At 45.8% G+C, this 16,174-nt stretch overlaps 1 protein-coding gene across 2 annotated transcripts in view; it reads left to right on the top strand.

Annotated features, from left to right (window-relative positions):
• The window catches only part of LOC138283907 (myosin-2 heavy chain-like), a 212,936-nt gene extending 197,131 nt beyond the window's left edge, over positions 1-15,805 (top strand). For both annotated transcript variants that reach the window (XM_069222124.1, XM_069222123.1), the window contains exons 27-28: positions 5,157-5,217; positions 9,251-15,805. In XM_069222124.1, the coding sequence (XP_069078225.1) occupies positions 5,157-5,217; positions 9,251-9,771 (582 nt within the window). In that variant the 3' untranslated portion in view covers positions 9,772-15,805. The remainder of the gene's footprint in view (positions 1-5,156; positions 5,218-9,250) is intronic.
• Positions 15,806-16,174: the final 369 nt, after the last annotated feature.

Raw genomic sequence — 16,174 nt, 5'->3', positions numbered from 1 at the left:
GGAGATCAGTGGCATTTTAATGAAGCAGCATTTCAATAGGCAATTTTTGTCAAACACATTGCCATCTTCATATTCAATACCAAGTGCATGGACGTTGGACATTCTCTTCTTTAAACGTAAAGAAAGCGGGGAGGCATGGAAGTAGGATAAAGGAGAATGGAAAGACAAAGGGGGGAGTTCTGAGGGTGAGGCAAAGGGGGGAAATCATTTTTAAGGGATTGAACTAGAGGTGAAAGAAGAAAGCAAATGAACAAGGGAGGATGAAATCAAGAAAGAAGAAAGCGCTACATGGAGGGAGTGAAGAGGTAAAAATGAGGTGAGAAAGGAAGAAAGAAGGAGAGAACCAGTGAATGGTTGTTGTCTATGAGGAGTGGTTTGGACGTATGAATGGGTATACAGGTGGACGAATGGATTGAGAGACGGAGACATAAGCAGACTGCTGGATCAATGGATGAAAGCATATTTGGGAAAAGAGGATAGACAACTTGATACGTAAAGGTTGTGCTGGCTAAATGACTATTCAGCATGTTAGCATGTGTCAGCAGTTGAGGCAATAGACATAGAGAGAGACAAACAAGTTGGGTGCTTTATTATACATGTTGTAGCCAAGACAAACATTTTAGAGCCTGTTTTTAGGCCGAGCCTAGACAGTGTTGCACTGTCAATTAGCGACCTGTTGTATATGGTTTGTGGAGTTCAACTTCCCCCATTGCTTGACATTGCTTTTCATTTATCTATGTCAGTGTCCTTTAAAAATCCTTTCTTGCTAGTGGTCAGTGCTGCCTCTTTGTAATTCCTTTTACTCTTTCGTTCCTCCCAGGGAGCAGGGATTAACTACTGTATATTTCCACTTTAGTTCTTTATCTCTTGCTTTGAGGGACTACTTTATCAGTTCTTTGTTGCCCCTGTTACACTGTGGGTACTTCAGGCCGTAGCTGCTTGATTTTCTTTTTTTGTTGCCTCGGCCTGTATTTTTGGATTATAGATATTTTGGGCTTTCCGACTTTTGATTTATCATTATGCTTCACAGGTGCCTTGCTTCATGTTTCATTTTTGTTTTCTTCTGAGGAGGTAGCGTGTGTGCTGTTGGAGTGAGCGCACCCACTTTCATGTTTAAGTTTCCTTTGCCTCAGGATTGTGGATTGTTGGGCTTTAGGGGTGGTGAAACAACCTCGCTTAAGCTAACGCGATTCCACGCTTAGCTGATGGCATTTTTATTTTCAAATCACCTCAGAATGCGTCCATACAATGGGAGATACTGCGTCTCTCATCCGTGTTAAAGTATTTTTAATTTATGTGTTTTTGTACATAAAAAAAATTACAATATTGCAAACTCAACCCAAGGAATCAGAGCACCTTAAGCAGAGCCTCCCGCCGATACTCAACCCCCCCAGCCCTAGTTTTAATTCCCCCCTCAGAACGCAAGTCAAAAACAAGTGCTAGAACGTTAAATGCATGACTGGGACATGCAGAAAGACCCACGTACTTGTGACGGCCATTTTGACCCATGATGCATTCCTTTGCCACCTCAGAATTACATTCATCCTGACATTCATAAGTGTGGAAAAAAAAAATTGTTTGTTATTATTAAATCAACATATCAATAAGTATTAGAAGAAAATATTTTTTTCATAAAATTCAAATGTATTATATTTTATATTCTGTGATGTAAAGCACCGTATATAATAGAAGCTTTGACCATTAGCTACTCGTGTTCAACAAACAGTCCGGGCATATGTGGAGATTCTTAAAATGGTGAGTGCATGGTTGGAAGATGGCGACTGCGCTCTCATTGCCCTCTCTTGCTCTTGGTCCGTGATGTGGCTAAGAGAATCTGGGGCCCTCATTGTTCGTAAAGCCGTGCTGGGTGGTGCTTTCTCAGAGCTGCGTGCAAATTTGAAAGTTGCTTTCTTGTTTCTCTTGCCGCCTGCAATGGGTTTGCTGCTGTCTGAAGCTGGGTTAAAGTGCCTGCCTGCAGGTCCTCTAAAGTACATAGCTCAGGTGGGCTGGTGACTCTTGCCTGTTGTCTGCCCTACGCTGCAGGAATGGCGCTATATGCCAAGCTCGCACACATGAACATAACTGCTTCGCAGCATTTCGGTAGAGCAGTATGTCGATGTTAATATCGCCGAGGCTACTGTATTTATTTTCCTGAATAGCCAACTTCAGAAAAGCGGACTGTACTTTTTCGAAGCAGCGTCAACGTGGGAGATAGTTTTAACTGCTGGCCCCAGACGTTTCAGAGTTAAGCTCTGCTCTTTAACTATTTTATTGTCTAACATGCCTCTGTTTTGTTGTATAGAGCAAATGGGGCCCCTGGTTTTACACTTCACTCGCTGCTTGCTGGGGAAGTGGCAGAGTAGCTCAGACAGAACGAGGAAGAGGTGTATGGACGACAGAAGTGTGTGGTGTTTTATTATTATATATATCAGCAGTACCCTCTATCAGGCCTTCCCACATGAACCATAGCAGACAACTCATATCCCACTACTGCAGTCCCTCTTTCTTGCTGTACTTTATGACTTGAGTTTTTTTTTTCTATTTTTAAATACAATGTCAGTTTATTTATTTTTTCTTCTGTAGCTCAGACATTAACCCATGGGATGTTAGTGCTTCCCTTGCCTGCACCTACATCCACATAATTACACTCCACACCACATACATCCACTACACTCCAAACCATAATGCATAGGTAATAGACATTGGGGGTCATTCTAACCCTGGCGGTAAAAACCGCCAGGGCGAATGACCGCTTTAGCACCGCCAACAGGCTGGCGGTGCACCGCTGGGCATTCTGACCGCGGCGGTTCAGCCGCGGCCAGAGACGGAAAGTCGGCGGTGTACCGCCGACTTTCCGCTGCCCGTGAGAATCCTCCATGGCGGCGGAGCGCGCTCCGCCGCCATGGGGATTCTGACACCCCCTACCGCCATCCTGTTCCTGGCGGTTCTCCTGCCGGGAACAGGATGGCGGTAGGGGGTGCCGCGGGGCCCCTGCAGTGCCCATGCCAATGGCATGGGCACTGCAGGGGCCCCCGTAAGAGGGCCCCAAAAGGAATTTCAGTGTCTGCCTAGCAGACACTGAAATTCGCGACGGGTGCAACTGCACCCGTCGCACCTTCCCACTCCGCCGGCTCAATTCTGAGCCGGCGTCCTCGTGGGAAGGGTGTTTCCCGCTGGGCTGGCGGGCGGACTTTCGGCGGTCGCCCGCCAGCCCAGTGGGAAACCCAGAATGACCGCCGCGGTCTTTTGACCGCGGTACGGTCTTCTGGCGGTTCCCGCTTGGCGGGCGGCTACTGCCGCCCGCCAAGCTCAGAATCACCCCCATTGTGATTTACAACACCAATAGCTGTAACTCTTGCAAATGCTTGTTTTAGGTGGTTGCCTATCAAGTAAGGGGTAAGATTTTCTTGATGGAGACCAACCAAGAAGAGGGCAATCGACTGTGAAATTAAGACCCCTCCAAGGCACTATTATGTGATTACTACATTTTCCAAGTGCAAGTTACACGTTCGTGACAATAAGTAGGTGACAATAGAAGTGTAGGTGATGTAGCGCAAAATCTTTATAGATAGTATTTTTATCGACTTCAGAACCAGTTTAGAACAGAGGAGATTAGACTTTGAACTGTAACCTTTGAAAGTTTTACAAGAGAGAGATCATGTTGGTGTTCACACAGCCTTTACCGTCAACAGAAGTCTCCTCTCTTTTTAGGTAGTTAGCCCCTTTCTTGTCCTTCTCTGGCCCTTTGTTCAGTGCTTTGGTGCTCCTGGGTTTTATGAGTAGTTTTGAATTGAATTCTTATTGCCTGTTGCTGTCATCCAGCACCACCCTGGTGGTGATGGTCATTCCTCGGCTTGCTTACACGTTAAAGTACTGGCTATATGAGGTCCGGTCAGCCCTAACTGCAGTTTTCTTTTCTGCTTAGACCCCTCCTCCAGCGGCGGCTGCTGCAGATATCAAGGAGAGGGGCCTGGGGGACAACGGGGGGAATACATTTTAAAAAAGAAGAAAAATCATTACTGTTCGTCGCCACCGCCGTCATCTCCTGCCGCCTCGTTTGTCCTCCTTTCCAGTTCTGGTTTCCCAGCAGTCGCAGTCTCTGACACCAGAAGAGGCTCCTCAAACATAGCATGTAAGTAGTGTCAGGATTGGTCTGAGTGGCAGTGACTGCCACTCAGACACAACCCTGGGACCTGTGCACTTTCTCCAGTCCGGCTGTGTACATGGCGGCGCTGGAGAAACCTAAGTGCGTATGTGTGTTTGGACGACGGTCTTAGGCCGTCCAAACACACATGCCCACTTAGTGCACACAAGTCCTCATCCCCTCTCCCACCTCTCGAAGCCAAGCCCTGCCCCCCTCTGCACCTGCTGGCTGAGCCAGCAGCAGAAAAATAAAACAATATTCAAATATCGTTTTATTTTTCTGCTCCTGGCTCATAGCCAGTGGGGCGACGCTCCTCCGCCATTGCGGAGGAGCCGTCCCTGCCCTCCCCTTTCTTCAAGATACCCTCCACTCCCTGGCATTGTAGTAGGTAAGACACATACCTGTTCCATCTCCTCTAAGACAGATTATGATTTATTCCAGGGAAACATTGCCCGTTCAGGCCTTCCAGGTGCTGTGTACCTTTGGATACAAACATAAGTTGGCTGGGCCTGGCAGGCAGCAGTGGTGGTTGATTTTTTTTATTGTACTAGCAATTTCCCCACCCACCTTCCTAACTTGCAGTTGCAGCAGCCAGAAAAGAATGAAGCCTTCCAAATGGCTCAGTAATAGAACTGTGCGTCCAGTGCCCTTACAATCAGTGAGGAGGAGAGGCCTAAGGAAATGAGAAGGAACAAAGTGGCAAGCAAAGTTGGTTGGGTCAAGGAACTGCCTGCTTCAGGTATAAGGACTATAATGAGGAAGAGAAGGTTTAGTGTACGAAGATTATTGATAAGTATTTCAGTCATTCATAAATTATATCCATGGAAATACATAAAAATTGATGGAAGTTCATAAAGACAACACTCCCACTGAGTAGGGAGGAAGACCAAATAATGTAAATTTTACTGTATGTGGCCTCAGGACAGCTGTTGTCTCACTCAGGCAACAGGTTAGCCCCTTCCCTGTGTGGTTTTTGCATGCATCTGAAATTAAACCTCTGCCTCCTCCACAGATTTCTGCCATGGCTGCCGAGATCAAATCCCTCCGCGAGAAGAACGAGAGCCTGATGAAAGGTAGTGACATTAATGATAAAGGTTTAACATAATGTCTCTTCTCCTCTGAAAGGTTTAAACTGAAGGTATTGTCATATTTAGCATTTCACCCACTGGGAAAAGCCAGATGGGCATTGGGTTGGAATTATTAGTAGTGTCTCCCCATAGGCACTGAGCAGGAATATCAAACCACCAATGTCAGTCGGTGCAGGTGTGGGTCCCAAATATGTAATTAAATCCCTTGATTAGAATCCTGCTCAAAGAACCTTATAGTGACTAGAGTGTTTACTAATACTGTTTTATTTTCATGTTATTTACTCTTTGCACTGAAACGTACACTACTGATGTAAATCCATTCAGGAGATACAAATGAAAATGTTTTAGCATCTCCCTACTAAATAAAGACTTTGTATAAAGTAAAACCCAAAGGTCCTCTTTTTAGAGTGTGAAATTTGGAAGTGGGGTTTAGGGTGAGAAAATGGGAGCAAGTGTGGTTCAACTTTTGATCCATGTGGATAGCCTCACAACAAGTAAAGTCACGCTCTCGCTTCCGACCCAGACCCTGAATGACAAGACTGACCAGGGCGGCACCCCCCTCCCTGGTATTCAGTTAACTTCACTGAAAGTCAATTAGGTTCTGTGAAAGGATACTGTGGTATCTTTCTTGTTATTGAGGCTTTCCATAAATGCCCAAGCTCCATTTCTTTGAGAGAACATACATGATGCGTACTCATAAGCCATTCCAGGTACTCTGGCCACTCTACTCAGGAACATAATCAAATCAAATCAAATCATTAGCATTTATAAAGCGCGCTACTCACCCGTGCGGGTCTCAAGGCGCTAGGGACAAAGGGGGTGGTTATTGCTGCTCGAACAGCCAGGTCTTTAGGAGTCTCCGGAAAGCGGAGTGGTCCTGGGTGGTCCTGAGGCTGGTGGGGAGGGAGTTCCAGGTCTTGGCCGCCAGGAAGGAGAAAGATCTCCCACCCGCCATGGAGCGTCGGATGCGAGGGACGGCGGCGAGTGCGAGGCCAGAGGAGCGGAGGGGGCGGGTGGGGATGTAGAAGTTGAGCCGTCTGTTGAGGTATTCCGGTCCCTTGTCGTGGAGAGCTTTGTGTGCGTGGGTGAGAAGTCGGAAGGTGATCCTTTTGCTGACTGGGAGCCAATGCAGGTGTCTCAGGTGTGCGGAGATGTGGCTGTTGCGGGGTACGTCGAGGATGAGGCGGGCTGAGGCGTTTTGAATGCGTTGCAGGCGATTTTGGAGTTTGGCGGTGGTCCCAGCGTAGAGGGTGTTGCCGTAGTCCAGGCGGCTCGTGACGAGGGCGTGGGTCACGGTTTTTCTGGTGTCGGCGGGGATCCAGCGGAAGATCTTGCGGAGCATGCGGAGGGTGAGGAAGCAGGCGGAGGACACGGCGTTGACTTGCTTGGTCATGGTGAGAAGGGGGTCCAAGATGAAGCCGAGGTTGCGGGCGTGGTCTGCGGGGGTCGGTGCGGTGCCGAGGGCCGTGGGCCACCAGGAGTCGTCCCAGGCGGACGGGGTGTTGCCGAGGATGAGGACTTCAGTTTTTTCAGAGTTCAGCTTTAGGCGGCTGAGCCTCATCCAATCTGCGACGTCCTTCATACCCTCTTGTAGGTTGGTCTTGGCGCTGGCGGGGTCCTTGGTGAGGGAGAGTATAAGTTGGGTGTCGTCGGCGTAGAAGGTGATGATGATGTCGTGCTTGCGTACGATGTTAGCGAGGGGGCTCATGTAGACATTGAAGAGTGTCGGGCTGAGTGATGAGCCTTGAGGTACGCCGCAGATGATCTCAGTGGGTTCTGAGCGAAACGGAGGGAGGTAGACTCTTTGGGAGCGGTTTACGAGGAAGGAGGCGATCCAGTCCAGGGCCTGGTCTTGGATCCCGGTGGAGCGGAGGCGGGTGATTAGGGTGCGGTGACAGACGGTGTCAAAGGCAGCCGAGAGGTCGAGAAGAATGAGGGCGACTGTTTCACCGTTGTCCATCAGGGTTCTGATGTCGTCTGTGACTGAGATGAGGGCAGTTTCAGTGCTGTGGTTGGTTCGGAATCCGGTCTGTGAGGGGTCGAGCAGGTTGTTGTCTTCCAAGAAGGTGGTCAGCTGTTTGTTGCACGTTTCCACTCCCTTGTTATTGGCTGCTGGGACTCACTTTCAATTCAAGTTGGTCATAATGGCCTGCACAGGTCTGCTGGCTAGACTTTTCAGGATCCATGTGTGATGTCCTTCACCAGGCCACACAGAGCCCCCCTGCAATTTCTGTCCCCTTTCAAAGCAGCGATCCCATTGATAGAGTCCATCACTCATCAGAGAGTGGACAAATGTTCTTGCATGCAGCATGCAAACCCAAGAGAGTGAAACAGTCCCCCACTGAAATATGATAAGCATTTATGTCCAACAGATTGGTAATCCATGCTAGGTTTAGTTCTACATCACCATTTCCATTAGTGGACAGCTGCTTCAGTGCTTAGTATGGACGAAATCAACATTTTAATGCTCACTTAGATAAATGGTAGTTGGAATAATGACATTTGAGTATATTTTATGATGACAAGAATGTTTCTATGGCTTGCACCACTGATTTGTATTCAAATTTTGACTAATTTGTGCTCTGTACTGCAGATACTTCTCTGTATGCCAATATTGTCTTACTCATTTTGACACTGTTACATTTATATATTATGGCCCTCATTAAAACCCTGGCGGTCGGTGGAGAAATGGCGGTAATACCGCCAACAGGCCTGCGAAAAAAAAAATGGCATTACAAGCATGGTGGTGACCGCCATGCTAAACCGCCACTTCTCCACTCCGACCTCCAGGGTGGTAACGACCGCTGGGCTGGAGACTTCGGTCTCCAGACCAGCGGCTGTCACAACACCGCCGGTGGTATCACAACCCTGCATACCGCCATGGATTTCGTGGTGTACTGCCACGAAATCCATGGAGGTAGGCACTATCAGTGCCAGGGAATTCCTTCCCTGACACTGATAGGGGTCTACCCCATCCCCCCCCTCCCCAGAGTCCTACCCCCACACCCCGACCCCCCTACCACCCCTAAAGGTGGCAGGATCCCCCTCCCCACCCCCCCCAACATCGAAACACACCCCCATCCTACACGCATACAGACACCACCATTACACATACCAACAAACATACCAACAGACACATACATACAGACATACGCCCACACATACTCACAAACATACAGACAGACACGCACACATTTTCAAACACACAACACCCCCCGCATGCATACACGCACTCACACACCCACTCTACACACTCACACCCCCATGCACGCACACAACACACAACACCCCCCACCCCACTCCCCTAACGGACAATCACCTTACCTGGTCCGGTGATCCTCCGGGAGGGAAAGGGATCCATGGGGGCTGCTCCGCCGCCAGCACCCCATCACCACCACACCGAATCATGGGACGTGATTCAGTGGGCGGTGTTCTGATGACGTGGAGGTGGAGCAGCCTCCACTTCCCCGCCGACCGCCAGTAGGGCTGCTGGCGGCTCTCTGTCCGAAAAAGGACGGAGGGCTGCCAGCAGTCATAATACGCTGTGTGGAAAACCACCTGCACTGGCGGTCTTCAGCACGGCGGTACCTCGGCGGTCTTCCACAAAAGACCGCTGATGTTAAAATGAGGGTCTATGTCAATGAAAGCACCATATTCCCACACATGCTCTTTTTTGCTACAGACCTGTATGCATTCAGGGTGTTGTAGTCCTGGTTCTTCTCAATTAAACTGAAAATTTAAATTGAAAAGATATATAGAATGGAAAAGTGTCAAATGAAGTCATCAAGTAACATCTTTAGAGCGTTTTCATTTTAGTAATAATGACATCAGTCATGGAGAGTCAGGTGCTAAGTAACATGTCAAAGGAGGGAAATTTTGCACTGTTTAGGTGTAATTACTGTTTCTTATGCCACACTGGTGGTTGTTGCTTCTCACATTCCCATCTATGGAATTTCAGTTATGCATGAATAAGGAAAGGATTGAGTTGACATCTCATATTTTCTTTTCTTTCTGACAGCAAAACTAAGGTTCCAGCAGCAGGTCCAGCAGATTCGAAGTGTTTCTGAGCAGGGGAAGAAAAGGAGCTCACCTGAACCACTTGTTCCTAGGCTCACAAGTGGATCAGATGCAGAGTCAACAGCCAATTTACAGAGTTATGAGTCAAGCCGGGCCTCCTCCCTACCTGACCGGGAGAGCCTGTTTCATGAACGGCAAACAGCTTCAAATGCAAGTCAGCATGAGAGCTCCGTCCACCATGAAGGCAGGCGTGCATTCAGGTACACACCCGATGGGTCTCGGACAGAGTCAGAGCAACCAACTCCAGAGAGTTCCAGGCCTTCGACACCTCTCAACCTGAGAACGACTCCACCTCCAATGTCGAGGCTGAATGTCCCAGGCTCTACCTCTCCAGTAAAGACATGGTCTTCTCCTGAGGCCTTTCTTCTTAGTCCTCGAAGCCCTGCAGAGAGTGAAGGGTCCTTAACCCCTAGGTGTTCAACACTACTCTCACCTAGGCCCTACCGGCCCCAGCAGCATTGACACACCTTTTCATTTGAAGACAACCAGATAAACCTATAAAAACGAGAATCCACCAGGTTGGTTTGTGGAGCTGAAGGACATTAAAGATGTGCCTGGGGAGAATCTGCAAGGAAATGAGGACTTCCCACCATCTCAAAGACAGCTGCATGTACCCCTTCTGCAATGATTTTCAGTGCTGCGGCGTAGAGTTTAGGAAGATCTCTGAACCAACTGACCTTATGATGCTGATGCCCATAATAGCACCGATGTCTTGGTGCTGCAACTCTTACATGTTGTAGGGAGTTGAGTCGTGAAGAAAGCCCAGTGCCAGATGTGCCACTACTTGATCCCACAGAAAAGGCATGATCGGCATCAGAAAGCTCAACATAAGTGCATTATTGTTATTTTTGCTGAGTCAAAAAAAAACAAGTCTTTCTTGGCCACATTCAAGACCTTACCATAGGTTCAATTACAAGAATTTTGGAAGAGGTAATGGTTCAAAAGAATGATAAAACTTTCCAAGTTGCAGAAATTGCCTTCTTAATACATATCCATTGGTACAATTCCAGAGAACGTGCCTGGGGCGAGCTTCCTGTAGTCATTAAATTAGAAGAGCAAAAGACATCAAAGGCTTAGTGTAATCTTCAATCTGAAGCAAGCTAAGGCCTAAGAATAATATTCAGCGATTTAAATCTGAGCTCTGGCTAACATCCCCTGGATGCTGCTTTAAATTACACATTTTCCTTACATAGGTATCATTACATCAGGTCTCCCCAAAAGCATGAGCTATTTTACCCCACAACTTCTGGAATCACACGAAAGGACTGAGAAAGAACATGCATTCTGAAATTAAGTGAAATTAATTGTTGCCCTTTGGCATCTGTGAGCAGTTTTCCAACTGCTAGATATGTGCTCTCGGGTACACTCATTTAGTGTTCATTTCACTACATTTCATCATGAGATGTGCTGGCAAACACTTCTTTCTGCAGTACTGAAAATACACACTCACTCGAGGGTAGGGTCTGCAAACTGCGCTAAAAGTATTAACGTTTTCTGCTTTTCTGTGAACCGTCCACGGAAAGTGCAAGCACTATGTGGCACCGGTGCTGGCATCGAGGGCTATTCACCTATATTCTGGTTCTGCCAGCTATTCTTGGAAGCGCTATGCATATGTAAGCTATGTAGGACTATGTTTGAAATCACACTAATAACAACAATTTCTATAGCGCAGAAGACAGACTTATTTATCTTGGAGAGCTTACTAATAAGTGTTTATTACTACCCACCCCAGTGGAATCTATTTCTCAACTAAAAATAAAAGAGTGTGTTATAACCTGTAAGAATTATAATGTATACACTGCAGGATACATAAAGCTCTTTCTTACCTCCTGAGCTATTTTACTAGGACTGGAACTTGTGACATGCACTTTATACAAAGAGCAGTGAAACAAAACGTCTTAACCCAAATGAGTTGTCATAGGTGCAAGCCAATGAACTGTAGGTTATACCCCGTACTCTACATCAGTCCCTGGAGCTGTTTTATAATGTTTCTGATCTGTGGCCAGGGATTACAGACTGAGCCCAGTTGCAAGTACACTAGACATCTGAGCTACCTAACCAGAATTGCACTCTGAGAGCTGCTAGATACACATTGATAGCTACAGCAGGTGCCTTAACAACACAAGCTACCGTAACATGTGGTCATGTGGCCAGTAAATTAAACCAGAACACCTCAATTGTCTTGTTGTTTCTTGCCAATTTAATGCATATGAAGTGGCACTCCCTAAGGTCTACATTTATCAGATGCTCCCACAACATAACAAGACATCTTGCTGCACTGTGCTGCATGAAAGGGAGAGGGCAGGAATTCACCATATTTAACATTACATGGTGCATTCCTGTCATCTCCTTCTGCTGGTGCACAATGTGCTGCCTTGCGCCAGTGCTGACACTCTTGTGCCATGGTGCAAGGGTGCCTGCATTGTAGGCAGGAATGTTTCAAATCTGGCCCTTAGTTTATTGTCATTCCGTCTGATCCTCATTGATGCTGCCCATCTTCACCCTGTGTTTCCTGACCTTGTCCCATATTCCATCCACCACCATGCAGGTTTCCCAAATATTGTTTTACGTTTCCAGCACAGAAATGTTTATTGATCAGAACAGGATTTGATGTCTAGCCCTGTCAAGTTTCCCAGGTCCATGTGTGATGTGCTTCTCCAGTCCAGAATTTTTCTTTGAATTCTGGGACTTGCAGTCTTGTTTATTCCACTAGAAAACAGGACTACAAGCCCCAGACTTCAAAGGAAAAAATCTGGACTGAAGCAGCACATCACGCATGGACCTGGGAAACGTAGCAGCTATGGATATCAGCAGTGTTCTGATCCTTACGATTGACAATAATCCCAAAAGCAGGAAAAACGACTAAGAGGTTTTAATCCATATAGGTGGATTTTTGACATCTGATAGAAGGTACTTCTATAAACTCTTGTTTAGATGTTTATTCAATGAAGTTTTACTATAAATGTCCACCATTGGACATCACAATAGGGGTGGGTTAGGGTAAGTATTTCTCCTCTGTATCATAGATTCCGTGAAGGGAACGGTCCTCCTTCCCAGGGACAGCCCCTTAAGCCATCTGGATTTAGAGCTTTCAGACTAAATAGCTGTCTCCATCTGCCAAACCATCTAGTTTTAAATGGGATGCTCCCTCTAGACTTGTGCCAAAACAACACAAGCCCTCCAGTTTTGAGCTGAAAGACTATCCCTTTGCAAGGGATCCTCGATCCATTTAGTTTTGTTATGACCAATTCTGTCCCTGTGCCAATCCTCTAAGTCACCATGGAGCCACTTTTCATTTTTAGATTGATAGTCCTCCTGGGCCACGTGCCTAGCCTCGTGCCAATACCTCAAGCCATCCAGTTTTAGACATGACGAGATGACTGTTCATGTGGCAAAATCCATAAGCCATCCATTGCTATAGATGACAATGTCTCACTCTTGCACCTGTCCCCAAAACCATCAAGTTTTAGAGGTGACTGACTTTTTCCATGTGTCAGCTCTTCCAAGTCATCCAGTTTTAGAAGTGACAGACTCCACCCTTGTGATAGTTGTTCCAAGCCACACAGTTTTGGAGGTGGCAAACTCTATACTATGTAACCTCTTCCAAATCACCCAGTTTTAGAGGTGACAGACTCTATTCTTGTCTTGGTTCTTCCAAGTCTTCAAGTTTTAGAGGTGACAGCTTTTCCGTCCCTATGAAATGCCCATGAGATCTCCAGTCCTAAAGGGGACAGGCTCTTCCTCTGTGGCAATGCCTCAAGCAATCCAGTTTTAGGCATGACAGACTATCTGTGTGCCCACTTCCAAAAGCCATCCAATTATGGGTGACTCTCTCCATCCCGCTGCTAATCCCCAAAGCCATCCAGTTTTCAAGCTCTCATTTAGAGTTGGTAGAACCACAGGGTTTTCAAGGACAGAGTCTCAGCTGGCTATGCGATCAGAAACACTACCAACAAAATAAAGGGGGAGAAAGTGGGCTTGACCACCTTTCCCCAACTACAAATATCAAAACACTAAAGGCCAACTTGTTGCATATAGCCTTTTATAAGTCTGATATGTCCTACGACTCGTGATTATACAGAAAAACCGATAGGTTTTTTAGAAGACTCCTCACCCACCAACATAGTTGGTGGCATGCTTCATCCTCGGGTTCCAACCTAAGTTGCGGAGTGCAACTTAGGTGTGCTGCGACGCCTGAAATACAGCTGAGTTGTTTTCTGCCTTTTTGTGAAGTGAAATCAGTGATAGTGAACATGTTAAAACTGCCTCCAGGATGTCTGCTTCAATCACTAATAAATTTAATTCAAGACTCCTGGGGCAGGTTTAAAAACAGTGGTGGGTGTTATGTGAAACCATAATTACTTCACACATCCCGGTGAATGATCAGTGATTGCTCAACATGTTTCAGCCCAAGAAATTGTGCCAATAAAGTCACTGCGGCTTTCTTCAAGACCAAATGACCACGCACACACGCTAAGGCATGCGTAATCAGGGTGTTCTAAACGTATCTCATGCTCTACACCCTCCTTGTCTTTTTCAATTCTAGTAACTCCGGTTCCCGCGTAGGACCGCAGCAGGTATTACTGCGGTGGGCCTTGACGAATATGTGACTGCAGGTGCCACTCATGCGGGATCCATGCATCCCCACTAGGAGTAACTAGAGCAGAAACAAGTACTCTGCTCACCTGGTGGACCATCCTCCATTCTATAAGTAGCCCTTATGTCTTTTTCCAAACCATGAGCCTTTCAATTCTAGTAGCAACAAACTCCATCCTTATGCAAGACACCAAAAATATACAGTTTTAGAAGCGGCAAACTGACTCTTACCTCTGCACTGATCACTCCTCTTTCCCAGACATTCGATATTAGAGGGGAGCGTCACTGTCTGCCTTTGCCAATCCCTCAAGAAATTAGAGCGTGATTTAGGGTTTTGCAGGCAGAGTAAAGGTCAACAGAGTGGCGGAGGCCCGTCACCCTCTTTTGCTCTGCCAGCCAAACCTTTACTTTGCCTGCCAAACCTTTACTCTGTCCCTACAAATTCAGAAATGTCTACTGGCCCTGCGAACATCTCTATACAATGGCAGGAATTGGTGGCACAAAGATTCCTGTCATTGTTGGAAAAGTTTCACGGATCGCTGTCAGACTTTCCCAAAGTTGTTTATTTTTTAAAAACAAACTCCCAAAGTGGGAGTTTGTTTTTGAAAAATAAAAAACTAATACACCCATATCATATTTTTTTCCTCCCATGGTGTTGGAAAGAGTCATTACTTTTTTTTCCTGTCCCACTTTACCTGGCGGTGACCAACAGGAAAAAAAAACGCCATCTGCGTTATGTGCTTTCTTGATGGCCTCCACTGTCGGGCAGTCGGAGAAACGTTTATACCGACAGAGTAAATTTTACTCTGTTGGCGTAAACCTTGAGACCTGCACGGCTCAAAATCGGGCGGGTGGACCGAGAGTTTGGCAGAAAAGGTAGTGTGTTGTGATGGAGTTCCCGCTCCACCGAACTCTAGATGAGGCCCTCAGTCTGGCCATCCACTTCTATGTACTTCTGGGACAATTCATTAAAGTCAAGATGTTTTCTGTGTCAGTTTACAATTCATTGAAAACATCCTCCCTTAAACAAAACCGTGTAGCTTACCAGGTGATTAACAGTGATAGGTTTTGAAACCACTGGGAACTTGAATTAAAGCAAATGCATTGTGTAACATCAAAATACAAACAAAACGTTGGAAATATAGATGGCTCCTGCTTAGTGATTGAAATGTTTTAATTTATGCATAATTAGTTTCACCGATGATGCCCATGAAAAGCCATGAACAGTTTTACAAAGAGTACACTTTAAAACTCGAAATTCTTATAGCAATGCCTCAAGTCCTTTTTTTAAAAATGTTATTGTTACAATACTTTAAAAATGCATTCAAATATTACAAAGTATGAATTGCCAAATTACATTACTGTGAAGTGAAATTATTTTATCAAGTGTTAAAAAATATATATTATGAGTTACTGTTTACTATGATCAGTTGACATTTACACACCACTTTATCGGTCTTGCAGATTTTCTTGTCACTAGCGCCCCTTGGTGGAGCTACTTTCGAACTACTGGCAGAGAGCTTGGCAACCCATTGCAATCTGTTCAGGAAGGCAAAATTGCTTTCTACTATGTGATTACAAGACCGTCCGCCAGAGGGATTGTGGTGTTAAACTGACCTGTCATCACAGCTGAAATGTGATATAGTTTCCTTACAGGTAGCTACTTCTGGGACCAGGCATCACCCAATATAAAGAAACGACCGACAGGATTGTTTATTGATATTAGAATGCCTTATGTATTATGACTGTTATTCACAGTAACCCATTACATCATTTAAATAAGATATCCCTTTACTATATACTTTCTTTTAATCTATTTTATAGTGCGGGGCTTTGTATGGTATGAATTTGTTTACCAACATTCAGTGTTTCCAATTTTATTAAACAAATGTTATGTGCAGTTTGTGTGGTCATTCTTTGTGTTTCTGATATTGGTGAAGAACATGGAGTTTTAACGGCTGGTTACTTGCAGAAGATTCTGAATTGTGCGCTTTGAAGAACAACTCTGTCAACACAGCCCAGTACATCCCAAATAATCTAACGAAAATACATTGGTTCAAGTTAGAGCAAACATCTATCGATCGTTTTTTGTTGAAATTATTTTCTAACTTTAAAAAAACAACAAATTACAATAGTATGTCACCAACATGTCTGCTGTGCATGTCTTCATGCAAGTAACATGACCTGTTGTAACAACAGCATGGTACAATACAATGTGTCGTCAGTAAGCGTAGTAGGTAACGTCTGCACGAAAGACGTACACATCATA

Source organism: Pleurodeles waltl, chromosome 3_1, assembly GCF_031143425.1.
Source record: "Pleurodeles waltl isolate 20211129_DDA chromosome 3_1, aPleWal1.hap1.20221129, whole genome shotgun sequence".
NCBI lineage: Eukaryota > Metazoa > Chordata > Amphibia > Caudata > Salamandridae > Pleurodeles > Pleurodeles waltl.
Note: the sequence above shows the minus strand (reverse complement) of the source record. Positions and strands in the feature narration are given on the sequence as shown.